This window comes from Meles meles, chromosome 18 (genome assembly GCF_922984935.1).
Source record: "Meles meles chromosome 18, mMelMel3.1 paternal haplotype, whole genome shotgun sequence".
NCBI classification, from domain to species: Eukaryota; Metazoa; Chordata; class Mammalia; order Carnivora; family Mustelidae; genus Meles; species Meles meles.
The window spans coordinates 544,308-569,679 of record NC_060083.1 but is presented as its reverse complement, the minus strand read 5'-3'; the positions used below and the strand labels follow the sequence as shown (position 1 = coordinate 569,679).

Sequence of the window (25,372 nt, the reverse complement as noted above, 5' to 3'; positions counted from 1 at the left end):
TGTTTTCACCAGCGCATCCTCGCCAAAGCCCGACTGATGAGTGTGTGGACGTATGGCATCTTGTCAACCTGTTCTTAACTCCTTGGAGAAGGAAGATGACTTTATGTGCCTGTCGAATATACTTGTAAGAACTGGGAGTGTGCCCTGAGCATCCACTGTTCCCCTCTGGGAAGGGCAAGTGCTGCTCCCGCCATGGTAAGGGTGGGGGGCCGGGGCGCCGGATCCCCGGCCTTCCTGCCAGCCAGAGAGGAGGCAGCTGGCCATCGTGGAAATGCAGCGAGACCGAAAAGAGGAGCGGTCAGGTGTATGGGTGCCAGAGCCGTGACAGTTTCTTCCTCGCCATCCTCGCCATCCGGGCGTTTCCTGGTGCTCTTCGGAGCCCACTGCCCGGAGTGGAAGTGGGCCAGTCCCAGCCCCACCCCTGGGAGCCGGTGGTTTTATGGGGAGACAGAAGCTTGCGGGTCAAAGAGGGCCAGGGCCTACCCAGGGAGGACTTGAGCTGGCTTTGGGATATTTGAAGGGCAGCCCTAAACCGTGAACGTATTGACACTTGAAAAGCTTTTAAGGCCAAGGGGTTAGACGGAGAAGAGCTCCCCACCCCCAGGAAGCACGCCTGGAGCTCCCAGGTGGAGCTGGGACCTGCGCTCTGATGACCAGGAATCAGCCTGAGCCCATTGTCCCTCTGATCACTCCCCTACAGTGGAAGCAGGAAGGGGGCCTCTCTCCAAACTAGCTTTTCTTTCTTTCTTTCTTTTTTTTTTAAAGATCTTATTTATTTGACAGCTCCAAGAGACCAGGGGAACAGCAGACAGAGGGAGAAGGAGAAGCGGACTCCCTACCGAGCAAGGAGCCTGATGCGGGGTTCAATCCCAGGACTTTGGGATCATGACCTGAGGCAAAGGCAGATGCTTAACTGACTGAGCCACCCAGGCACCCCTCCAAAGCGGCTTTTCTAATAGTCTCCTGGTGCCTGTAGGGAGACAGGTGCTTGTTCTCGCATGTTCTCCTGGCTTCCAGCCCACCATGCCTTCTAATTCCTTTCCTGGGATGCAGGTCACAGGCCTTGTTAGCCTGAGATTGGACACACTGGGGTCCTTGCTGCTGGCACACGTTTGCTGCCAGCGGCCCTCGGGGGATTTTTGAAGAGAATCAGTGGATGCCTATTCCTCGTCCCCACATTCTGTCCCTCTTCTCGTTGAGGGCATCGGTGCCCTCTGGCTGTCCTCTAGCCATCTGTGGCCACCCCAGGCCCCCCAAAAGAGACACCCCTCAGGCTTGTGTGCACCAGAGGCCGTGCCCTTCAGAACACCCGGGGAAGACTGCCCTCCATCTCCCCCAGCCCGGAGCCCAGCGTGTAAGCCGTGAGACAGGGCAGCAGGAAGCAGTCACCTGACTCAGGTGTGCGGGCCCAGTGGGCTTCCCTGCCGCAGGAGTTTGCCCTTTGGGAGGGGAGTTGGTCCCACCCGGCAGCAAGAGAGGAGGGACGTCAAGGGCACGGCAGCCTGGTGAGCAGCTTTGCCGACTTTCTTGCTCCCAGCCTTTGAACTGCCTGCCACTTTCAGCCCTGGCTCTGTGTCTCACCTGATCCCCCGCTGGCCTTTGGCTGCGTGCCTTTCTCTGTCTTCATGTGAAGTCCCATTTGTTCAGAAGACAAGAAGGACACTTGTGCTCTGTGCCATCCCTCAGCCTTTCCCTTGCAGTTGCTTTCAGGAACAGAAATGATACCATCCTGGTACGGCAACCTCATGGCTGTGCCTCTCCTGCCTCCCTCCCCCTCCCCCCTGCCCCTTTAGCCTGCCTCCCCACCCCCTGCCTCCTAGCAATCGAATCTAAAAATACCCTCTTTCCACAGCAGGTTTTTCTTTCCGCTGAAGAAAGTGAGCTGGTGGGGGCGGGGGGAGGAGGAGCTGGAAGTGTTGTGTTCTTGGAAGGTGTCAGAGAGACGTGGTGGCCCGGCCTTTGGCCCCCTTCCACGTGGACTGGCAGTTCTCGGGAGACCCTGTCACTGGGACTAGGCAGTCTGGTCCAGAAGCAGAAGCCGAACATGGTAGAAGCCAAAGAACAGAACCCACAGTCTGAGTCAGCCGTCGCTCATGGATCTGAGATTGGGTGATTTAAAACTTTGTCAAAACTTGTGGGAGTCAAAACTTGTGGGATAGGGGCGCCTGGGTGGCTCAGTGGGTTAAAGCCTCTGCCTTCGGCTCAGGTCATGATCTCAGGGTCTTGGGATCGAGCCCTGCATTGGGCTCTCTGCTCAGCAGGGAGCCTGCTTCCTCCTCTCTCTCTGCCTGCTTGTGATCTCTGTCTGTCAAATAAATAAAATGTTAAAAGAGAAAAAAAAAACTTGTGGGATACAGAAACAAGGACAGTACAGTTTGTGTTCGTATAAGACCACAGTCTGTCGTTCGGTGTGTAGTCCCAAGGAGCAAAGGAAAAAAAGCATGAAAAATTTTTTTTCTCTCCCTGTTCGACCTCCTCTGGGCCTTCCAGCCCCCAGCACTGCAGACAGAGGCCAGAAAAGCACTTCACTTTCCTAGAGGCCAGCTTGCTGGGACCAGCCTTATGGCTCCTTGGCTTTAGGTTGGGGACCCGGAGTGAACCAGACTTCCTGAGCTTTGCCGCCTGTCTTCTGGCTCCTCACATCCCAGCGGAGTCCGCCGTCCAGAGGGCCCCCTGCTTCCTCTGTCGCGGTCCCCTTGGCCCGTGACAGCCCAACTGGCGTCGTCCCGTGTTCCCCCAAGTAGAACAGTAAGGATGCTTAGTAACCGTGAGATCTGAAGTCCGTCTGACGTGACAAACGGTGGCAACGGTGAGACCGGCTGTGTGCCTGCACAGCTGTGACCTCGTGGGGAGGAAAGGTAGGAGCACAGGCATGTGGCTGTTGTGCCTGGAAGACGCCAGGGGCCCGGCGTGTCGGGATGGATCCCAGTTCTGCGTTTCCACTTACGACTATTCCCTTAAAGGTGCCCCCCACCCTGTACCCCACTGACATCAGAATCTTGTTCGGTAGAGAACGCCGCCACGAACATATGCTCTGTGAGCAGCCGGCTCACCCCAAGCTGCCCAGGGTCCCCTGCGGGGGTTCTAATAGTAGCAGGCAGGAAGGAAGCAGATTAGCTGTGGCTGCTTGGCTACAGGTAACGAATGCCAGTTCCAGCTTGCCTAGGCAAAGAGGGCAGTTTGTCATGACCAGGCAGGGGTTCCCAGAACGCTGGGGTGTGACTGGAGCTGGGGAAGGAACAAGAAGGGATCAGGGAAACCCTCCAAATCCTCTCTTGGCTGCACCTTCCAACACATAGGCTGTCTCTGCTCCCCGGTCCCCAGTGGGCACGTGGCTGCCTCCCAGGGCCCCGCATCTATAGAGGACAGTGTCACGTACCCAAGGAGAGCAGCCCAGCTCTCTCTAAGCTCAGGGTCAGGCTCCTGGGAGGAGGGGAAGCTGACTGGCCTGACTTGGGATGTGTGTTTCCCTGCTGGTGGCACTGAAAAATGGAGAAGGGGGGCTCGTTGGCTCGCTGTTAGGCCAGTTGCCCCGAGAAGTAGCCACTGCCTGGAGAACACCGCGATGGTTCTTTAATTTCCATTCTTCCTATCTCCAATCTGGCTGACATGGAGGGCGAGATGAATGAAAAGTGGTCCCCTGGAGCTGCTTGTCCTTCCTTAGAAACAGAGGCGGGGAGCGGCACCAGGAAGAACTGTCATGCTTTTTTCTCCCCAGCCTTCCCCAGCAGCCTGTAAACCCAGTCTTAGACCCTAAATGAACACGCTAGCTGCATTTTGAAGCCAGCCTCCCGGGACTCAGCTGGATTTTGAATCCGGTGGCGGCAGCCAAAGCAGCTGGTGGAGAACGGGGCTCTGGGGCGCTCCCTGGGGGGACAGGCCTCGGTGCTGCTGCTCTCCAGCTGGCGCTCCAGACGGGCCCCTGCAGGCACCTTGGGCCCTGCTCAGCCTCCAGAAGGAAGTGTTGGCCAAGAGGGGCCGTCCTCCAGCGGGCATCAGATCCCCGAGCGCACAGATCGAGTGCGTGGATCAAGGAAGCCCGGCTGACTGTAACGTTTGTGGCGAGACACGCCTGTCAGAGTGAGCGAGGCTGTTTGGAAACTGACCTTTTCACTTCAAACGGGTCTGTTGGTTAGAGAGAGCGTTTCCGTGGCTGCCTCAGGATCGGCTGGAACGCGTGGCTAGAGCTGGGGAGGCACTTAAAGGCTTGTGACAGCAGCAGAATTGGCCACAGAACCGTGGGCGCGAGACACTGCCGCCACCTCTGGGTATATATTTGGTGGGTGACACGGAGCCGAGCTTCGTCGCGGGGAGCCTTTCGGAGATCGATCTTTCTCTCTTCCGCTAGATTCCGTAACTTCCAAAGAACAAAATATTTAAAAATTGCTTAGGAGTTTCGCCAGCTGATGCAAAGTGACAGTCTATGGAAACGTGTTCTTTTCCTCTCTGCGGGGTGTTTTCGTCGAAGGGACTCCAGTGGCCGTGCTTTGCGGTGGCTTTGGCCACGTGGCAGGTGTGCAGTGACGCTGTGGGCGGCGCAGGCGCTCTCGCCCTGGGGCGCCCTGGGGTGCCTCTCCGGCTGGGCTAGGCGGTCTCCTCTTTCGCACGCTCTGATCCATGGAGGAAACCCCACCTTAGCCTTGATTTCCCGTCACGCATCAGTTTCGCCTTTCCTCTCTGCCCCGTCTGCCTCTGGCTCCCGCCCGCACCCGAGAACTCTGCAGAGCTGAGCCGTGGCACTGTGGTCCCCCCATGGCGTCCCGTGGGCCCGGCAGCGGGGCCGCATCTTCATGCCCTTCCGCTCAGCACCACCAGGAATTGATTTCCTGGCGATTCGGGAAATGCCTCTGTTTTAGGATGCGCCACCGTGCTCAGGTGTCATTTCCCTGCATCTTCCAAAGAAGTACTCCATGCTGAATCAAGTTTTGTGTTTTCGTTCATGCTCAACAGCACCATTAAAAACCCCCCATTTCGCCCACCGCATCATGGCAGCACTGGGCGTGGGGGGCCTGGGGGACAGGAACAGAGTGGGTTTGGGCAAAGAGCATGGGCCTCTGCGACAGCACGTGGGCTGCCGTTGGTGAGAAAGCCTTGCTAACAGGCCCTCTCTTTCCTCCCAGGCGTGGGCTGATGCCTTCCGAAGCAGCCCTGACCTCACCGGCGTGGTGCATATATACGAGGAACTGAAAAGGAAAGGGGTCGAGTTTCCCATGGCAGACTTGGACGCTCTGTCTCCCATCCACACGCCACAGCGGGTAAGCTTCCAGCTGGCATTTTCTAGAAAGACCTACTGCTGGACGGGCCAGCCCCCGCCGCCACCCTTCTGCTGCTCCCTTTGAATTATTTAGCTTGTCATCACGCTTTCTTAAAGCTTGAGGGCATTTCTTTTTAATAACCAGGGGAATGCGGGAGTGAGACAGCTGGTTGACTGGTGATTAAGTGGCCGCGGTGATCCCCCGTTTTCATCTGACTGTGGAAGGATCTAATAGAGGGATCAGTTCCGACATTTTTGTGCTCATGGCCTCTGGGGCAGAGCCGTCCACCCCCTGAGAGCCACCAGCGCCTGCTTCTCAGAGGCCCCGGGAGCCTGGTGCGGGGATGCCGGCGTCTTCCCGGGGAGCCCCGAGACGCCTCAGAGCCGGCGGTGCAGAGGAGCTGACGGTGTCACTGGTCGTGGGACAAAGGCAGCTTCTGGTTTTTTCCGACTGTGCAGGTCAAATAGGTCGAAATTTCATTTTGAGCTTCTAGTGTTCAGCATCCATGCGGACATCCTTGGATGCTGCCAGCCTTGGGATGCAAAGCCCAGGGAAGGCCCATTTAGGGGCCTGCCACAAAGCTCTTGCAATGTGGGGCAGCTCTGTGCTTCTAAATGGAAACCACGCCGGTGATGGACGCCGTTCATCCCGGGAAGCTAGTACGTCTGCTGGCGGGGAATCAGCCCCTGGCCCCACGGGACAGCCAGGAAGCTCCGGGATCTGGGAGAGGCACCTTGACCCAGCACGTTCTGCCCTGTTGGCTCCATCTGCCCGTCTCTGAAATGGGGGCAAGGAGCCTCGAGCATCTCTCCAGGTCCCTCGCGTGGATCACAGTTAACGTTCGAGAGGCTATCTGAGATACCGAAGGGGAAAGCCCAAGACATCGCACTTGGCAGAGCCTTATTCTCACTGTGACCCTCCAAACCACTTGCTGTACTTTGTGGGACAAACGTAACCCATTTTATTCTCCTAATAATGACACAGAGCAGTGTTGTGCCTATAATTACAAAGAGCATTCGGTAAATTGCATAATTACTATTTATATTAGTCTCCTCCGTAAAGGCCAGAATACCATCTTCTGCTAGCAAATAGGAATTCATGATTAACAACACTTGGTAGCAGGCCCCGTGCACTCACATTCTCAGGTGGTCCTAATAAGGGGAGCCCTGACCAAAGCTCTCACAGAGCACCCTCTCTCCGAGTGACTTTGGTGGCCTGCGAGGTAAGTAGAAGGAGGAACCGTCGGCGGCCGGCGGCCGCTTCGGGGCTGGAGAGGCGGGGAGCAGAACAGGCAGCGGGTGCCTCCAGCCTCACGGGTCAGCAGCAGAGCTGGGCCCCCCGCCCGCCTGCCAGCTGCCGTGGCGGGAAGGGCTGCCCTGGGATGGGGTAGGTGCCAGGCCCGGCCACACAGGCAGCCCAAGTGAACGGAGGACTTTGTTGTTGCCGTGCCAGAGCGTCCCCGAGGTGGATCCAGCCGCAGCCATGCCCAGGTCCCAGCCGCAGCAGAGGATGAGCGGCAGCTCCCACTCCTCGCCTCCTGCTCCCTCCTCCGCTCCGCAGGCCCCGGCTCTGAGCGTGACTGGCCCCATCACGGCCAATTCAGAACAGGTACTCGCAGACTTCCGGGCCACGGGCAGGGCGGCCGACCGTCCTCGTGCTCCCTTTTGGGACGTATACGGAAGCCTTCGCTGACCGGGCGCCGTGCCGGGTGTAGGCGGCCCCCAGACGGCCGGGCCCAGATCCTCCCCCAAGGGCTCGCCTTGTCATGGGGAGACGCGGGGCGCAGACCGCGGGAGCGGGAGCCAGGAGCTGAGCCCAGAGCCGAGTGCTGCCTGGAGGCTCGCCCCAGTTGCTGATGCTGCCGAGGCTCTCAAAGCCGGAGGGGGGCCTCCAGGTCTGACAAGATGCAGGACCAGAGGCATGGAGGACGGGGCGTTCACGGGAACAGCAGGCGGAGGGTTTGGAGGATCAGTGCGGGATCCAAGAGACGGGGGAGGCCAGAGGCCAGCGACCTAGTTGGGCTGTGAACAGCCGTGTGGGTCACGCAGAGCGGTCTGGATTGATCTCGCCAGCAGCGTCAGCTGTCAGAGGCCGGGGACGCGATCCGCAAGGTGCCGTGCAGGCGGAGGCCAGGATGAGGGAGGCCCTTAGGAAGCGCCCTTCCTGCCTTTATTCCAAACCACTGCCCCCCTTCCCTGAGTTGCTTCCTGAGAGGCCAGTGCCCTTTAACCCCAAACTGGGTTTTTTAGATGAGTCTCAGTGGCTGGTACTTAAGTGAATCTCCAGAGTGTCCGTTAGTGTAAAAATTTGAGGATTGATCAGATTTGGGGAAAACAAAAAAAAAACCCTGTTCCACCGTTTACATTTTTTAAATCCTTACTTAATATTTGTGACAGCGTCGTCATGATGGAAACTCATTTAAATAGAGGGGTCAGGCGATGAGGTGTGGTTAGCCGAAGCGTCGGGCTAGGGCCGCTCACATTTCCGTTCTCTGCTGGCCCCGAGGAGGCCAGCTGGAGGTCAGACGGGCCTGGGCTTGAGTCTCCGCTCTGCCATTCACTGTGAGGCTTCCGTTGGCTCAAGAGAACAGGGCAGTTGTCCATCTCTTGGACCCTGTGGAGTCGTCGTGGGCTTGACAGGCAGCTGGAGAGGCCTCGTGGTCACCCACGTGCTATGTGCGCTGCTAAGGAGAAGTCGAAACCCACAGCTGAAACACGGGCTGTACGATAACCGTGGGCTTCATTCGCTCCCTTCTGCCCTTTATCCTGACGCAAAATGGCCAGGACCTGTCCCCAGAAGGGACGCCCCGGGGAAGAGGGTCTCTGGTGTCTGCGGGCTCTGTTTCCAGCGGCAGAACTGGGCCCGTTTCTGCTCAAAGCAGTCTGACACGTTTGGAGTTGGACGGGCCCCCTGAGACCTTCCACTGGTTCCTTGTCAGTGCGGTGTGAGCTTGGGAAGAGCCCTCGCATGGAGGCCAGAACGGTCTGGAATGGGTGAGAAGGCATGCCTCCCGCCCCTGGGGGAGAATGGAAGCGGAGCAGGAACCCGGCCTGGCCTAGAGGGACCCCGGGGGCTTCTGAGCCCATGTGGTGTCTGTTGCTTTCCTGAGCTTCCAGGGCCGGAAACCTCTTGTGGCTAAGACGTGGGAGGAGTTCATCCACCAGGCAGAACCAGAGGGGAGAGGAGCCTCTCCGGACCTGGCCCAGTGCCCTCATTGACCACTTGTCCATCTGTCTATCCAGGATACGTGTACTGAGGGCTCCTGTCCCTGTCCCTGTGCTGAGACCGACCTCCACTCGTTAGAGTCCCTTCCCCCAGGAGATTGGGGGGGGGGCGGGGCCTGCAGTAGGAGGGGGCTGGTTGGTTCTGCTTCAGGGAGCGGGGCAGTGGAGAGTCCATAAAGGCTTCAGGGAGGACAGAAGGTGTCATTTGAGCTAGGTCAAAGTGCTCTTGGGATCCGTAGTAAAATCCTGCACTCTGGTTGTTGTGGTAGAAAAGGGACCGGATGCGTACCAGCACCGCGCGGGGGCTTCACTTCTGTGGTTCCGAGCAGCGCGGAGGCGTGGGCAGTGCTTTCCCCCTCTCCATGGTAAGGAGACGGAGGCTCAGGCAGGTTCAGGTCTGCAGGAAAGGTGGCTGAGGCCCAGGCTCCGGAGAGCTCTGTTGGATGGGCAGGTAGGGAGCTGGGGCGGGAGGGGGGTCTCCCCGGAGTCTTGTCTTGTCCCTCTCCCTCGTTCTTGCCACACCAGAAACGTGCAGCTGACACCGGCCAGGCCCTCAGAGGACCATGGTGCTTCGAGTGGAAACCCCTGGGGCCAGTGTCTATAGCAACGAGGGCCTTGGGGATCGATCACACGTTCCACCACTTTCACTCGGAAGAGTGGGGACAGAGGCCCGAGAGATGAACTCTCCACTCGAGCTTCTGCGGCGGGAGGGCCGAGCTGCTCACCAGCTCCGTCCACGCCAGATGCAGAGCTCTCTTCCCTCCGAGTCGTCCGTGCCAAGCTCTCGGTAACCAGGGCCCTTGTGGGGTGGCCTCGCTGCCCCATTCACGTCTCTCCCTCACCCTCACGCACAGACCAGAGTGAGCCAAGAAGCCTTCGAATGCCGAGCACATTCAGAGGTGTGACCTAGATGCCACAGTGAAGGGGACGGTCACCAGACAGGTGCAGCTTGACTGACTTATGCTTCCTGGTTTCCTCCCCACTCCCACCCCCCTGGCCCAACAGATTGCCAGGCTTCGGAGTGAACTGGACGTCGTTCGAGGCAACACGAAAGTCATGTCGGAGATGCTGACGGAAATGGTCCCGGGGCAGGAGGACTCATCCGATCTGGAATTGCTACAGGTGAGAGGGGGTAGGTCCTCGTCTTGCGGAAGCTCTGGACTGGGGACCCAGCCGTGAGGCACAAGCAGGGCCTAGGGGGACTGTTGGGGGAAGGGACCGAGTCCCTATAGGCTTGCCCTCAGCCTCATGCTTCCTTCCTGGGACTGGTCAGAAGCCAGGACCAGGCTCTCTTTTTTATTTTCCTTTGTGACATTTTTTTTTCCTGACTCTAAAGTGCCGATCACAGAGTACATGCCCACCAAAAGGTAAAGGACATATAAAAAAGAAAATACTCATTTTCTTGATTCTAGCACCCGCAAATAACCACAGTCCATGTTCTGATGTAAAAAGTCTTTCAGACTTTTTTCCACGTTAGTTTTCATCGCACACGCAGTTGACATCCTGTTGTGTGGACGGTGTCGCGTGTCGCTTCCCTCCCTCAGCAGTACGTGGTGAGCACTTGTGACAGGACCTCCCCAACCTTCCCCGTGTGCAGGAGCCCATCGAGCCACACTTTGCCCCGAGACAGTCCTGAGACTGAGAGGAGGTGGAGGATTCTTTTTTTCCCCTGAATACTGAGGGGTCCAGGCCGGGGTTGGGCGCCTGATGGTTCTTGGGCTTTTGCAGCTAACTGGCCTCCCCGCCCCCTGGGCACCCTGCAGATCTGGGTGTGCGGCAGGAAGGGGTCTAGGAGCAGGGCTGGCCTCCAGGGCCGCCCTCAGACTAGCTTCAGGGATCGTGGCGAGCCAGAACAAGAGCTGCAACCAATCTCCACCGCCGTCTCCGACGACTCTGGCACGTGTAGGAAGTGGCGGCAGCGCAGCCCTTAGGAGCAGCGACCTTCTGGAGGGGTGGAGAAGGGCTGCTCTAAGCTGCAAATGCCGGGTCTTTTCAGCGGGAGGCAAGATGCTTGAGTAAACAGGTCAGGAGCCAGACTGGCTTGGCAGGAGCGTCTCACGACACGCGGCCGCTCTCCTTGTCTGGCACTTGGAGCCGGCGGTCTTGGCCCCCCAAATGCCATTCCTCCCAACCCGCAGTTGGCACCTACTTGCAGCCCCTGAAAGCCCGACCTGGGGGTCCCGCCTGTCAGCAATGACCCGGCCACCGTGCCCGGGCCCGCTCCCAGGCCGCTTCTCGTCGTGCCCTCTTCCTCCCCTGAAGCCGTCAGCTCCCAAGCAGATGACTGTGTTGGAGACCTGCTCTGGGCCGGACGCAGAAAAAGCAGAGGTGCGTGGAGCACGGTCCTTGCTCTGGAGGAGCGCCCAGCCTGGGGGAGACCGACAGGAAGCGGGTCGTTTCCATGAAGCCGTGATGTCAGGTTGCTCTTAAAGCCGGGCCGAGTACCCTCAGCCAGCCCAAACGAGGAGCCCCGAGCGGCCTCTCCCAGACCTCACTCCTGACACCTGCAGCCGGCCTGGTTGGCCTCTGTTCAGTAGGGGCCAGCTGTCTGCACGCCACACACTAGGGGACCCAGTGTCCCTTTAAGGCACCATTGACCTCCACTCCCAGCCTATAGGGGGAGTTCTTCGAGGCCTTAGGCGCCGAGGAATCTGAGATCAGTCCAGAAATAATCCAGAAACTGCGAGGGCCTCTTGAGGCAGCTTTGTGCTGTGTCAGCATCAGAATTCCTGCTGACGGGGGGTGGTTTGCAGTGGACAGAGCTGAGCTCCTGGCAGCAGGGGGTGGGCTGAACAAAGCCGACATGCTTCCAGACAGCCAGAGCAGACCAGACAGCAAGCATACTCTGTGCATGTGTGCGTGTGTGTGTGTGTGTGTGCGTGCGCGCTTAAACAAGCCCATCAGCCAAGACAAACAGAGCCTAATCTCCTGGCGTCAGCTCACAGTTTTCAAAAATAGGTTGCTTCCCATGACGTTTTTCTTCCCTCTGTTTTGTTCCAACTCCAACCCTACCAACCCTCCCTGCTATCTTATAAATCAAACAGAGAAAGAATGGCTCTGGGTGCCAGTGGGAGGCTGGCCTCTCGGCCCGGGAGATTCAGGAGTCGGGCAGCTCTGCGAGCAGCCGCGGCCCTGCTGGCTCCCGGCCGCACTCCTCAGTCATCCCTGACATCTCCCCTTGTCGTCTTCCCCCGGCAGTCGGAGGCCGGCGGGGCAGGGGCTCCCAAGGGCGGCGGCTACCCCAAACTCGAGACCTCCGTGTGGGAAAATGTCACCAGCTGCTTGGAAAGTGATAGGATCAGAATGTGGCCTGAGGACCTTTCAGCTGAGCTGGAAGGCAGCCAGCTTGTAGGGCAGAAGCTGTCCAGAGCTCACGGTGCTGGCTGGGGCCATGGAAATAAACCCATTTGTCACCAACCCAAGTTCACGCCAACAGAAGCCTCTCCTGAGTCGAGTGTAAATTGCTGGGTAGGAGGCAGAGGAAACGCAAAGTGAGGAAATTGGAGGTGTCAGCCCCGGGATGCACCGGGGGTGGCGAACCGCGGTCCTGGACGGTGATGTCCCCAGTTGCTTCCTGTGCCTCGCAGAGCACTTTCAGGCGTGGCCTTGAAGAGCCACAGGGAAGCTGGGCAGGAGAGCCACTAGCCTGAAGGGAGACTGGGCCACTCCTTACGGCGTGCCGTCATCTTAGCCGGAGCCCCTGAGGAAAACTGAGGCAGGGGGCCCACGGGGAGCGATGTGCCGGGACAGAGCCCTCCACTCCCTGAGCTGGGACGGACCTTCTAGTCAGCTCCACACACGTGCTCGGATTCAGCGGCCACACCTCATTTTTCTTAGCATTTTCTTGACATGACAGGCTGTTTGTGTGAGCCCACGGAAACACTTCCGTCTGCAGACGCACGTCCTGGTCAGACTTTGGGAAGCACTGCAGGAGGGCGGGGAGAGTCACCGGGTTCACATCCAGGCCAGACCACTGACCTCCGGGCGAGACTGGGCAGGGCCTGGAGGGATCACACTCCCCTTGGAAGGATAGAAATCGTCCATGGGAGAGGCGCCTGTGTGGTTCAGGCGTTTCGGTGGCCGACTCTTGATTTCGGCTCGGGTCATGATCTTGGTGTCGCGAGATCGAGCCCCGTCTCGGGCCCCACGCTCAGCACAGAGTCCGCTGGAGATTCCCCTCTCCCTCTGCCCCTCCCCCTGCTCATGCGGGAGCTCTCAAATAAATAAAATCTTTTAAAAAATTGTCCATTTAACGTGGCTGGCCCATGCCAGGCGCAGGCAACTCATACACAAGGCAGACCTCCTGCGGTTACCGTCAGTACATCCTTGCAGAGGGCAAGCCAGTCTGTCTCCCTGTAACTGCTACCCTGGTCTGTCTGCTCTAACCACAAAGCAAAACAAAGTCCTCTTTGGCAAAGGTCGGTCCTTAAACATTTGAAGACTGCTGTGAGCCCTGCCAGGGCCTGGTCTGTGTGGTACAGATGGCTGTTGGCGGCCCACCTTGAAGAGGCGTCCTCAGCGGGAGGCTATGGAATGGAGAGCCCCGTCTCTTTCTCCTGGGGCTGGGAAGCCGCATCTTCCGTACCCCGCGTGTGGGCACTTGGGTTCAGGCCTGAAATTTGAGACCGTTTCTATGTCTGCCGAAATTCATGTCCTTAGCTACAGCCTGGGAGTCCGCTTTTGGAAATGTTTAACGATCCTGCTGTCATCCAGTAACTCCCCGTCTCCCCCAAATTAGCCTCCTGAGCTTTGTTTTCAAATAATAATAACTTTTAATTAATCCAGTGATGTCCAAATTGGGCATTCCTGCCTGGCTAGCCGACACATCATGAAAGAGGCTCTCCTCCGCGTTGTTTCTTCAAGTAGCAGATGGCACGTCCCCTCCTGCTTCTTGCATCTCGTTTCAACAAAAATTGGGATGTCCAGGACCATTTTCTCTAGAGAGATCTAGTTTACTCTCCATGTTCAGCTCCATTATTCCCCCTTCCCTTCAACAAAGAGTTTCTTCTTCTCCCCGCCTTCCTTTGCCGCTGTAGAAAGATCTTCAGGACCTTGTTCTGCGTTCCTTAGAACTTGGAGAAGGTTCAGAGGAAACCCATAAAGATGATTAAAAGAGTGTTTTGCGAGGTGGGGATGAGAATGTCCCTTGAAGAAAAGATAAAGGCATTGGGATTAATTGGAAAGAGGTTATTTTAGTAAGTTCTGATTGACGGAGGGCCTTTGCACAAAGAACCCTGACCAGCTGTTCCCCTCCTCTGTTGAGAACCGGACATAGGAGGAGGCTGAAGCCAAAATCCTCAGCGTGTAGGAAATGCCTGTCCTGGCTCTTGCACGGTGGGAAGAATGACCAGGGCAAGCTGTGGGCTCTCATGACTTAGGATCAGAAGAAAGTCGCTCGTGTGGCTGCTTTAAAGGGGAGAGCAGGCAGAGGAAGGTCTCCCAACCGCACCTGCCATGGGTCTGGCTGCGGGTGACCCGACCGAGGTCCTGCAGACGGCCCGCTGGTGTTTGGTGGCAGAAATCTCAACGTGCTGTTCTTCTTCTCCCCTTTGATCTCTTTGGTTTTTTTCTATTTATTTATTTTTTTTTTTTTAAGATTTATTTATTTGACAGAGATCACAAGTAGGCAGAGAGACAGAGAGGGAAGCAGGCTCGCTGCTGAGCAGAGCCCGATGCGGGACTCGATCCCAGGACCCCGAGATCATGACCTGAGCCGAAGGCAGCGGCTTTACCCACTGAGCCACCCAGGCGCCCCTATTTTTTTTTAAGGTGAGGACATAGGGGCGCCTGGCTGGCTCATTCAGTGGAGTGTGTGACTCTTGATCTTGGGGTTGTGGGTTCAAGCCCCCTGCTGGGTGTAGAGATTATTTAAAATAAAATTTTTAAGAAAGAAGAAGAAAATAACTTAAAAGCTTGAAGAAGGACATGGTAAAATTTTCCGCAGAGGCCCTGGGACATCCTTGATTTGGAAGCTCCAGGCAGACTCTGTGGGTCAGTTTAGGCAAAGCTCTTTGAAGGACCCCTGAGTTGCCCCTCTGGGATCAGAGCATGCGAGGCTCTGCCCTTGGGGTCGGGGGCTGTCTTCCCCAGTGCCCAAGCTGAAGGCTGTGGGGAACAAGGCAGCAGGCGCAAAGGGCAAAGCAGATGCTTCTGGTGCGTACGGTCCATGAGATCACCACATTCTGTGCCCTGCGGGCTCGTTCTTCCTCCACGCTGACGATATTAGAGCTAACAGAGGTCTCAGACATCATCTCGCACTTTCCGAACATTTCTGTGAAGTACGGGGACCCTTTTTCCACAAATAAAATTGCACAGAGAACTGCAGTGTCTCGGAGATAAAATGGGAGCCGCCCTGTCCTGGCTGCCTTGGGGGATGGGGTGTCCCAAACCCCAGGCCATGGGGGGACCTCAGGGACCCTCTGCAGAGCTTCCCCACTTCTCCGACCCCCTTTTCCTACCCAGGGAGAAACAGGCTCAGAGAACGCTGGAGAGCTGACCTAGACATGGCTGCTTGCTGCCTGCCACTTGGTTCCCAGCACCCAGGAGGGCCTGGGCTCCATGGGGGGAGACTGAGTCCATCCCTGCCCTTTTCTGTCTAGTGGCTCAGGTGCTTTGGAGACACGTTTCTGAGACATTCCCTCCAGTCTCCTGAACAATCTGGTTTGTTTCTCCTTTGACTCAGGTGGACCATCCTTGAGGCCCACTCTTTCTTCCCAGGCTTCTGCAGATTGGGTGGGGGTAAGGGCTTGTTCTCACTTAATGGAGATACACGCGAGCCGGAGGTGCTCGGGGGAGGGAGCTCTGACCACGTGGGGCAGCAGCGCTGAGCGGAAGAATGTCCAGTCTGGAGGGGGTATGGGTTGGGGAGGGCCCCAGGAAACATTCTGGGTGGATAGCTGTGCGGACACATGGTCAACTGGAAGTGTAAAATGTTAATATAGCTAGAATCCAGGGGTCTACTCTAACATTTTAAAGTGTTTTTTCTACTTTTAAAAATGTTGTGGTTAAGCATTGGGGTAGGGAAACATTCTGGGGCCTTGAAGGATGAGTAGGAATTTGTTTGGTGGAAAAGAAGAGGAACATGGCAGGCAGAGGGCTGGCTGATTGGGGGCCCCAGAGCAGTAAGGGGCCCGAGGCCGTCGGCTGTTCTAGAAAGTCTGAATGGTATTTGGAGAAGGCCGGTGGCTCTGGGAGGTGATACCACCAGCTTCTGCCAGGGCGGCTCAGGACCTCTTTCCGTCTTGGGATTGGCCTACAGTTTGGATAGGAAGTCACTGACCTCTTTCCTTTCCCGCCCCAGCCCAGGGAGCCAGGGCTTGCTGCTTGGCCACAAACCCCAGACAGAGCCACACTTCCTGTTCTGGACCTGCCTGGGGCGGCGGGTGGTGGCTGTCTTTGCCAGAGGGAGTGGGCCTGTGGCTGCGACTCATGAGGATTGTGTTTGCGGACACCTCGAGGGCTTGTCTCCTCTGACCGGGGCGTACACACATCCAGGAAGGGGTCCGAGCGCTGCCCCTCTTCCCTCTGGCCGCCACCTGGCCGCCTGTGTCCCCGGGCTCTGGCTTTCCTGCTCTTCGTCCCCACGCACTTTGGCGGGTCTCCAGCGTGTCTTCCAAAGCACTAGGCAGGATCTGCTGCCCGAGAACGGCCAAATGTCTTTTTCCTTTTGCTTAATGAGAGCTGGTCCTTTAAAGTGAACCCGCGGGGCACCTGGGTGGCTCAGTGGGTTAAGCCACTGCCTTCAGCTCAGGTCATGATCTCAGGGTCCTGGGATCTAGTCCCGCATCGGGCTCTCTGCTCAGCAGGGAGCCTGCTTCCCTCTCTCTCTCTCTCTCTGTGCCTGCCTCTCTGACTACTTGTGATCTCTCTCTGTAAAATAAATAAATAAAAATATTTAAAAAAAAAAATAAATAAATAAAATAAAGTGAACCCGCATCCGTGCTCCCTTACATGCCCTGAGAAGGTGCTCTGTGCGCTCTAACGATGTATCATAAATATGATTAGATCATTTTCATTGTTCACTTCAGCGCTGGATGTGGGATCCTTCCCGTGACCTAACGTGATTGCTTTTTTCAGAAGTTCATCTGTGTGGGCTTTCGTTTTGTTTTTCGATCTTCATCCTAGCCCTTCCTCGTGAGCGCACTTTGTTTCTGTAATTAGGATTCCCCCTGAGCCTTTGGCTTTCCTGTGTAGTCACTGTCCCTGCGGTGACTGGATTTGACCTGTGGGTGTCTACCAGCACCGGTGGCTGGGATTGTGGCAGTCCATCACCGAGTTCTGGCCAGGCTTCGGGTCCCAGGCCTTTTCCCTTTTTCCTCTTGGGGCCGGCTGGGGGATACGAGCCTTTAACAGTGGTGAAGAGTGGACAGTTCTTGGCATCTTTGTGGATATGATGTCCTGTGCGATTAATTTTTTTATATTTGCCTCGTGTTATCCTAACGCGTGCATATGTCTGTGAATGCTGACTGCTGGGTCACTGGGGCCTGGGATGAGTCCTGGAGAGGGGAAATTTGATTCTAGGTGAATGAGAATTGCCCATTCTTCCGAGTGGAGAGGGGGCCAGCAAGCAGACTAAGCTGGCGTCGATCCTGAGCCAGGACGGTGGTGGGGAGCAAGGAGCGTTGCATGGACCAAGGGTTCAGAGCACCGAAGAGTGGCGGTGTCCTCAGCCTTCCCCCTCCAGCCTCAGTCTCCTTCTGGCCTCCCCTCCTCCGCATCACCTGCTGGTGGGAAAGCTACTCCCCACGGGGGTGATTTGGTCGGGGCACAGCCGGTCCCTGAATCCCCATGTCGAGGAGGGAGAGAGGAGCTGTGAATACCCAGTGATTTGCTGACAGCCCCTTAGTTCCAGGACCACCCTGCCTGCTCCCAAACCTAGAATGGGAGTCATAGCAGAACCAAGAGTGGGACTGTCTCCACAGAAAAAACTAGAAGGTCTGGACATTGGGCTTGCTGGCCCCGTACCCCAGAGCAGCATTCTGGTTGTACAGAGGGCCAGCAACAGGGTAGAACGAAGACGAGGCCGGTGTTTCCACAACCAGGCAGGGCCCAGCAATCCAGAGCTCTCCAGTGAAGCCTTTTTCCTTCCGGTGAACACCAGACTGTTTTGGACCCAGCTGCCCAAATCTAGAAACCTTCTGTCTTGACACCCCTTCTGTAGTGGGGACACTGTGGGCTGACCCATGTGGGTTGGGCTTCTTTCCTGAGCTGCCCCTGCTCTTGGGGAAGGAGCCCCCGCAGGCTGAGCAGCCGGGGTGGGGCTGACGGCAGAAGCAGTTTCCAGACCTGGCGTCTGGCTGCCCATGATCTGCTTATTCTGTGATGGGGAGGTCTGTCAGGGTCGGTACTTTGGTCTTAGCTGCAGGATCAGGCTCAGGACACTCATCGTCCGGTGGTGAAGGGTGGGTGTGTGCACCTGAGTGTGTAGGGAGCACTATTTAGAGACTTGGACTAAGTGTGGATAGAAGGAAGGCAGCCTGCCTCCGTCAGTTACTTCTCTCCAAAGTATTTAGGGTGTAGCTTCTATGTATCGGTCACGGATGGAGAAACTGGGCCAGGAGAGGCCAGCCCTGCCCCCAAGGAGCTTTGGTGTAGAGGGGGAGACAGGCAGGGGGCCCAGCCGTAATGCCCCTGCGTGCCAAGCGCAGTGTTACACGGCACTGCTGAGCCCCGGGCTTCCCTGCTTCACGTCTGGCCACGTCGGTGTTCGGCTCAGCAGATGATCACTGGGCCTTTTCTCCACGTGTGGCTCAGCGTGGGGTTTGCGGTCATCCCCGGGGGAGGAAACGATGGCCCCTGCTCCTCCCTCAGGGTGTTTTGATCTGGTGGAAGGGGAAACCTCGTCCTGGCCGAGCCGGCCAGATGAGGAGACAGAATACGAAGCCGAACCGAGATGGTGTACATGTGCGGTGTCATAGCAGTTACGTCCATCAGAAACATTTCCGAAGGAGGTGGTTTGGAGGCTGAGCTGTGAGAAGGAAGGACCGACCCCTGGTGCATCTCTCATCCCCGTCATGCACTGGGTCATCGGCTGCCTCTGGTGGTCGCGGGTGGGGACAGCCTCCCTCTTTGTTTCACCCCCAGTGGGACTCGGAGCTTTTCTCTGTGGAACGTTCCTGTGGTCAGTTGGGCAGGTGGTTGAGGGAACTCCACAGGCAGGTTTCAGCGAGAGCACGAGTCAGGCCGCCATCCGGAGGAGCCTGTGGAAGCCCGGTCAGGAAGTGGGAAGGGTGCATCTGCAGGGGAACAGTTCTTCCAAGGGTAGAGCGGGCTCCAGTGGTGACCGGGGTCCGTCGGAGTGCTCCGGGGAAGACGCGTCCGCTTGCTGGCTTCTCAGACTTGAGCAAGATATCGGACGTGCCACCAGAATGTACCCAATACAGTCATGACGTACACTCTTGCTGTTCCTGGGAGCGTAGATGACCTGGTCCCGTCTTTCTGGAGGGTCTTTTGTGATTACCAGTCCGTATTCTAAATGACCGTATACCATTTCACCCAGGAGTTCCACTTCTAGAGCTTGTCCTCTGGAAGCACTGGTACAAATGTAGGAGCCTGTGTGTGTATGAATGTTCCTGGCCGCATTGTTTGCGTTGGCCAGAAAGAGGCCTTACGGCACGTGCCCAGCAATGGAAGCACGGGGAGATGCTTCATGGTGCAGAGTGGCGGGGCCACGCGAGGCCATGGGGAAAGGTTAACGAGAGTATTCTGTGGAAGAGAAGAGGCAAGCTGCAAAGGGTCATATTCTTAGACATAAAGGACGCTCTGTGCAAACTTGTGCCGATGTGCACGTGAGAGTACAGAGCTGGGGACCCTTGTCTGTCTGTTGAAAAAGAGCTTCCTTCCTCTGGGGCAGCAGGAGGCAGTGAGAGAGGGGCCCTGCATTTGGCATCCCCCCACGTCCGGCTTTCTCGGGCAAGCGTGCACTCCTTTTGTGATTTTAAAGAATTGGCTCCCGCTTGGCCAGCGGAAGTGGAATGGGACACGCACTGTCCCCAGCAGGCTAGCCAGAGGCGCGTGTGTTCCCTAGGAGCTGAACAGGACCTGCCGGGCCATGCAGCAGCGCATCGTGGAGCTCATCTCCCGCGTGTCCAACGAGGAGGTCACCGAGGAGCTGCTTCACGTCAACGATGACCTCAACAACGTCTTCCTCCGCTACGAGAGGTGGGGCCGGGGTCCCTTCTCGGCCTGCCCAGAGACTGTTGCCAACGGAGGGATTTCTCTCCTGAACGGTGGGGAGAGGGAGAGGAGGGTTGGAAAATGCTCATCAGAGATGCTAATTTGTTTTCGGCTGACAGGGAAAATGCTTCTCGTTCTCCTGGGAACCGAGCAGCAGGAAGGTGACGGGCAGAATTAGGCTCTGCCCTTTGCAAGCCTCAGGCTGCCCTGCCTCCCCCAATCCCCCCCAGGCCCATGAGGGGAGCTTGCACCTGCCCCTTTGAAGGTCCTTTGAGTTTGAAAAGGATTAAAGGGGGGGAAATCTCCACTAAGGAAGAAAGACTTCCTCTTTGCCATCTTTAAAGAAAGAAGAAAAAGAGATTTTCCCCTCCCTTTGCAAATGGTAGCGTGTCTAGAGTGTTTCAAAGAAGGCAGGGTGCTTAGGGGGACACACACACACACACACACACACACACACACACACAGTTCATTTGAGTTTTTTCTGCAGCCAAATCATTTTTGGATTTGAGGTAACCAGCTTGGAAATTCTTTTCCAAAGCCTCCCCTGAGGAAGGAGTTGTCAGTAGGAGGAAATGGCTCCCAGAGCATCACTCAGCGCCTGTGGCTCAGGCTTCCCCCAGCAAAGGCACCAGAAGGCACCTTGCCCAGGCCCACCTTCTCCCAAGTCTGAGGCCCTGGACCCTCAAGAGACTGGGGGCCCTGGTCCCCGCACTCACAGCGTGATGACCTGGCATCAGTTAGGGTCAGTGGGACAGATACTTGGGTCTGGGGGCTTAGACATTTTGCTGTGGGCGTCATGACCCCGGGCCTTGTCTCCGCTTCCACTGGGGAGCAGGGCTTGGTGGTCCTGGATCTGTGGGACAGATTTCAAAGAAACCTCTTTCCTAAGAATGTGGGGCCACCCAGGGGCCTCGTGTGGCCTTTGGAGACCAGAAGCAGATCTTGGGTGCCTCGACTCCCAGCTTGAGACCCCTTGGTTTTGCCTTGTGGTTCCAGTTTCTCTACCTTAAATGAGCCTGGCCTTTCACCTGTTAAAGCCGTTTCTGCCCTTCCTCGGATAGGAAGACGGGCTCATGTGAGCGTTTCCCCCCCAAGTCTGCCATGGCCGGCCTGACCACAAATTCAGAGGCAAAGCCCTGAGGTGCCGTTCTGGCTAGAGTGCTGTTGGTAAGACTACTAGTCCCTCCAAGATGGTGTGAGAAAGGTACTCCAGGGTTAGAGACCTTTCAGGCCTGTTAACGTTCCGCTTCTCCTGGTAGGCCATGATTCATAAAAACACCCGAGTGTCTCTTGAAACCACAGGGGACACACACAGCCTAACCGGATTATCCCTCGTGGGGATCCCTACTCACCAGGCGCTGAGCCCAGCAGGTCTCAGTAAAGGCTGGTTTCTCCAGCCTCTAGCTGCGGGAGGTCTCTTAAAAAGCACCTCTTTGCCTGTGGCATTTTGGAACTTTCAAATGCAAAGGGCAGTCCATATGCATGCCTTCCAGTTGCCCTTGGATTCCCCACCTGGTGGGTACTGGAGAGGAGAGGCTCTCCATGGCTGCTCCTAGCCAGGTCCCATCCACAGCTGCTGGGGAGTCTTTGGGCCAGGCCAAGGGCCTGCGCCTGTCTCTCTCCTCTAGGCCTCTGCCCTGTGTGCTCCCCAGCACCTCTCCTCCAGCACGCTGAGCTGGGGGCATTTTAGTGACATGGGCTAATCACACCGAGCACAGCTCTGTGAAAAGGGAGGGGATGGCATTTCTTGCCTGGCTTTGCAGATCCATATCTGAGCTACCCCTGGGTACATGGTTGGGCCAGCCTCCCTTCTAGGAGCAAGAGGAGCACTCTGGGCCCAGAGCAGGAGGGGACAGCTGGGGACGCTTATAATGACCGCCTTATGATGGCACGTGCCAGCCAACACCTTCCTCCCTCACCTCCGTGTGCTCGTGGGTGATCCTGGAGGCCGATCCTCCAGAGGAAGGCATGGCGAAGTTGGGGCGGGGGAATCCGCTCTCCCTAGTCCGCCAAATGGCCCAGATTGGTTTCCTTTCCTGGAGCCTCGGTCCCTAGCAGCTCTTCACAGGACCAGCGAGCATCACTGTGCTACATCACCCCTCCTCACTCTGCTTTCCCTTCCCCTGTTAGGTTCGAGCGATACAGGTCAGGCCGATCGGTGCAAAACGCCAGTAATGGAGTAAGTATTCCTTCTGAACTCTCCTCTCCAGATGCAGGGAGACCTGCCTCCGTTTGGTCTCACCTCTGGCGTTTCTAAGTGGGGCTAAATATGTGGGTCATGAGGGGCACCTGGCTGGCCCAGTCTCTAGAGCATGGGTCTCTCAGGGTTCTGAGTTCAGGCCCCACGTTGGGGGTAGAGTTTTCTTTAAAAAAAAAAAAAAAAAAATTAGGGTAATGAAGGGGCACGCTCTGGCTGACGGGACACCGCAGAACTAGCCGACGTTCCTGGCGGGAGCGTGGCAAGCAAGCCCCAAGTTCCAGTTCCCTGGACAGCAACTGTCCTGGCGACTGCTTCACTTGCCTCCTTTGGGGGCCGCAGGGAAGAGCCCATGGGCAGGGCCCACCATGGAGCCCTGAAGTCCTGGTGAGGAAAACTGCCTTGTTCCTGGGCTAGTGCAGCGTTGCTGCTTCTCGGGCGCCCTGCAGCGGCTCGTACCTAGGACCTCCGCTCGGGGCTCGGGGCTCACCGATGTCTCACGTGCTGGCAGGTACTGAACGAGGTGACGGAAGACAACTTAATAGACCTGGGCCCGGGGTCTCCAGCCGTGGTGAGCCCGATGGTGGGGAACACGGCACCCCCGTCTTCTCTCTCCTCTCAGCTTGCGGGCTTGGGTAAGTGTCTCACCGGGCTATCAAGGGCCTTCTTTTCGGTCCACTTCCCTGTTGTGAGTCCGGGCTGAGGCCCCTTTGTCTCTCTTGGTTGGAAGGCCCAAAGAGAGCCTTTAGAGGGATCCATGGAAAAGTGTATCCCTGACACCCTGTGGCACCTTTAGTTGATGACTTCTGTCCCTAAACTTCAAAGTTTAAACCTGTGTTGGAAAGAAGGGGGCATGGGGCGAGTTCCAAGCAACTGGAAGCTATTTGCCCTTAAGGAACGGTAGCTGCTGTGTTTTATCTGGAGTGTTCTCTGTAGTCAAAGTGATTGTCTTCTCAAATTAACTAGGCCAGGGATGGCAAATAGGTGTCAGCTCATCGGCTGCTTGGGACAAGGTCTAAGAAGGATGCTGCTTGGGAGATGAGTCTGTGGTTGATTGGTGATGCCTGCCACGGGCTTGGAAATGGGAGGTGATGGTGCAGGTGTATTTGCTCTTCTTGAACTAACCAGCAGCCCAGGGTGCTGTCTGAAGCCTAAAACAAAAGAAACTCACCACTTTCCCACTTTTCTGTTCCCGAGTGTGGATATGATTCTAGATGCTACAAATAACACTAGTTGATACACCGATTTGTAACAGATAGAATTACGGTATTGAAGTGATAACACGCAGCCCTCACAAAATTCTTCCAGCTTGCTTTTCTGTTCGCCTTTTTTTTCCTTAATATTTATCTTTAGGGGCACCTGGGTGGCTCAGTGGGTTAGGCCTCTGCCTTCAGCTCAGGTCATGATCTCAGGGTCCTGGGATCGAGCCCCGCATCGGGCTCTCTGCTCCGTGGGGAGCCTGCTTCCCCTTCTCTCTCTGCCTGCTGCTCTGCCTATTTGTGATCTCTCTGTCATATAAATAAATAAAATCTTAAATATTTTTCTTTATACCTTCATTCCATTTCAGTTGAATCGGGCTTTGATTTACTGGCCTGTCCATTGCTGTAATTCTGGCTTCTCAGCATCTCATGAACCCACAATCCAACACGGCCACTGTTTCTCTTTTGGAACAGATTTCTCTGGCTTCAATCCACCCAGCATATGGCCACCAGATTTAATATCTGAAAGTCAAATTGAATTCTGCCTTCCATCTTAAATAAAGGTCTAGTATTGGGGCGCCTGGGTGGCACAGTTGGGTAAGCGTCTGACTCTTGATTTTGGCTCAGGTCATGGTCTCAGGGTCATAAACTCAAGAGTCATGAGATCCAGCTCCGCGCTGGGCATGGAGCCTGCTTAAGATTCTCTCCTTCTCCCTCTGACCTTCCTCCACCACTTGCACATGCTTGCTCTCTCTCTCTTTGTCTCTCAATAAATAAATCTTTAAAAAAAAAAACAAAAGAGGTCAGGGGCGCCTCGGTGGCTCCGTTGTTTGAGTGGCTGCCTTCAGCTCAGGTCATGATCTCGGGGTCCTGGGATCGAGCCCCACATTGGGCTCCTTGCTCAGTGGGGAGCCTGCTTCTCCCTCTGCTTCTCTTCTCTGCTCATGTTTTCTCTCTCTCTCTCAAATTTTTAAAACCTTTTAAGAAAAAAGGTCTGGTGTCCTTCTCATTGGCTCCTTTACCTGGCTTTTGAGGCTTTTCACAGCCCAGCCACTGCCCACCTGGCTTTCTAGCCTTTTCGTTCATCATTGTCTCCAGAAGCATGGTTCACTGCACACACCCTGACTTCCCGGCTCTGTGCCTTCGTACCTGTCTCTCCCGCTTCTCCTCACAACAGAGTCCCCCTTGTCCTTTAAGCCCCACTCGTGGGTCAGTTTTGAGTCTCTTCTAATTGTCTCAAGCTAGGTCCTGCGGGTGTCTGTCTGTCCCCCACCTACTCGGTGTGCTCCTAAGGCTGAGGACCGCGATAGTCTCAGTTGGGTCCGCTCACGATCTAGCTCTGAACGTGGTGGGTGCCTGCGAAATCTTTGTCAAGGAAATACATGAGCCGCGCGCTTAGATGTGCGACTGAGCCGGCGAGGCGCGTACTGATGAGAGCGCCACGGGCCGTCTACCCTGGTCTCCTCCTCGCTGCCAGCAGTCTCCCTCTCTTTCATCATGACTCTTCCCCACCTTGAGCAGCTCTGGGGCCCGTGGTTTCTGTCCCCCCCATCGGGGCCCCAGCATGGCTCCTCCTGCACGTGGTGGGCTGGGGTGCCGAGAGGAGGCCTGTGTCCCCGCTGCCCAGCCTCCCCGTGTAGAACCCTAACCTGTCCCCCGGCTTCCGGACCTTGGGACCCTTAGTGCACCGGCCGCATTTTCTTCTCATCGTCGCCTCCTTTGTTCTGTCGCCGCAGACCTGGGGACGGAGAGCGTCAGCGGTACACTCAGCTCACTCCAGCGGTGTAAGCCCGGGGACGGCTTTGACATGTTTGCCCAGACGAGAGGGAACTCCTTGGCTGAACAACGCAAGACGTACGTGGGGACCGTTTCGGTGGCTCTCGGAAGCCATCGGGGGAGGATGGATCCAGGCCTGGTCACAGGCCAACACAGAGACGCCTTTTAGTTACCAAGTCCAGGGCTGCCAAGAACGCTGAAACATGTCTGTGCGGACTTGGCAGTAGACACAGATTTTGAATGAACACCCCCCACCCCCCAGCTCCCCGCCTTGGGGTTGGATGTGGTTGGATTTCTCCCGTCAGTCACCAGAGAGCGCCCTGCGTTCTCCCGCTCCCCGCGCTGCTGAGGAGGAGGTGGGAGCTGGGGGGCCGCCAGGCACGGCGCGGAGTAGCTCTTACCAGCGTGGCTTGCCTGCGCGGGGGTGGGTGCAGAGGGTTCCCTGATGGCAGCGCCTGCCAGGAGAAGCCATATGAAATCTGGGACGTGGGTCCCAGAATAGACCACTCCCTGCATCTCAGGGAGGCACAGGAATATGGCTTTGAG

At 56.6% G+C, this 25,372-nt stretch overlaps 1 protein-coding gene across 7 annotated transcripts in view; it reads left to right on the top strand.

Moving 5' to 3' along the window:
- Positions 1 to 25,372, top strand: part of TOM1L2 (target of myb1 like 2 membrane trafficking protein) — a 115,650-nt gene that overhangs the window by 75,343 nt on the left and 14,935 nt on the right. For 5 of the 7 annotated variants that reach the window (XR_006815801.1, XR_006815800.1, XR_006815799.1 and 2 more), the window contains exons 5-11: positions 5,121 to 5,255; positions 6,708 to 6,863; positions 9,485 to 9,601; positions 19,506 to 19,639; positions 21,785 to 21,833; positions 22,363 to 22,486; positions 24,787 to 24,904. Coding sequence is in view for 1 of the 7 variants with exons in the window: in XM_045983741.1 (XP_045839697.1) it covers positions 5,121 to 5,255; positions 6,708 to 6,863; positions 9,485 to 9,601; positions 19,506 to 19,639; positions 21,785 to 21,833; positions 22,363 to 22,486; positions 24,787 to 24,904 (833 nt within the window). In the remaining 6 variants the exon portion in view is untranslated. The remainder of the gene's footprint in view (positions 1 to 5,120; positions 5,256 to 6,707; positions 6,864 to 9,484; positions 9,602 to 19,505; positions 19,640 to 21,784; positions 21,834 to 22,362; positions 22,487 to 24,786; positions 24,905 to 25,372) is intronic. The other 2 variants (XR_006815803.1, XR_006815802.1) reach the window with 1 other exon arrangement.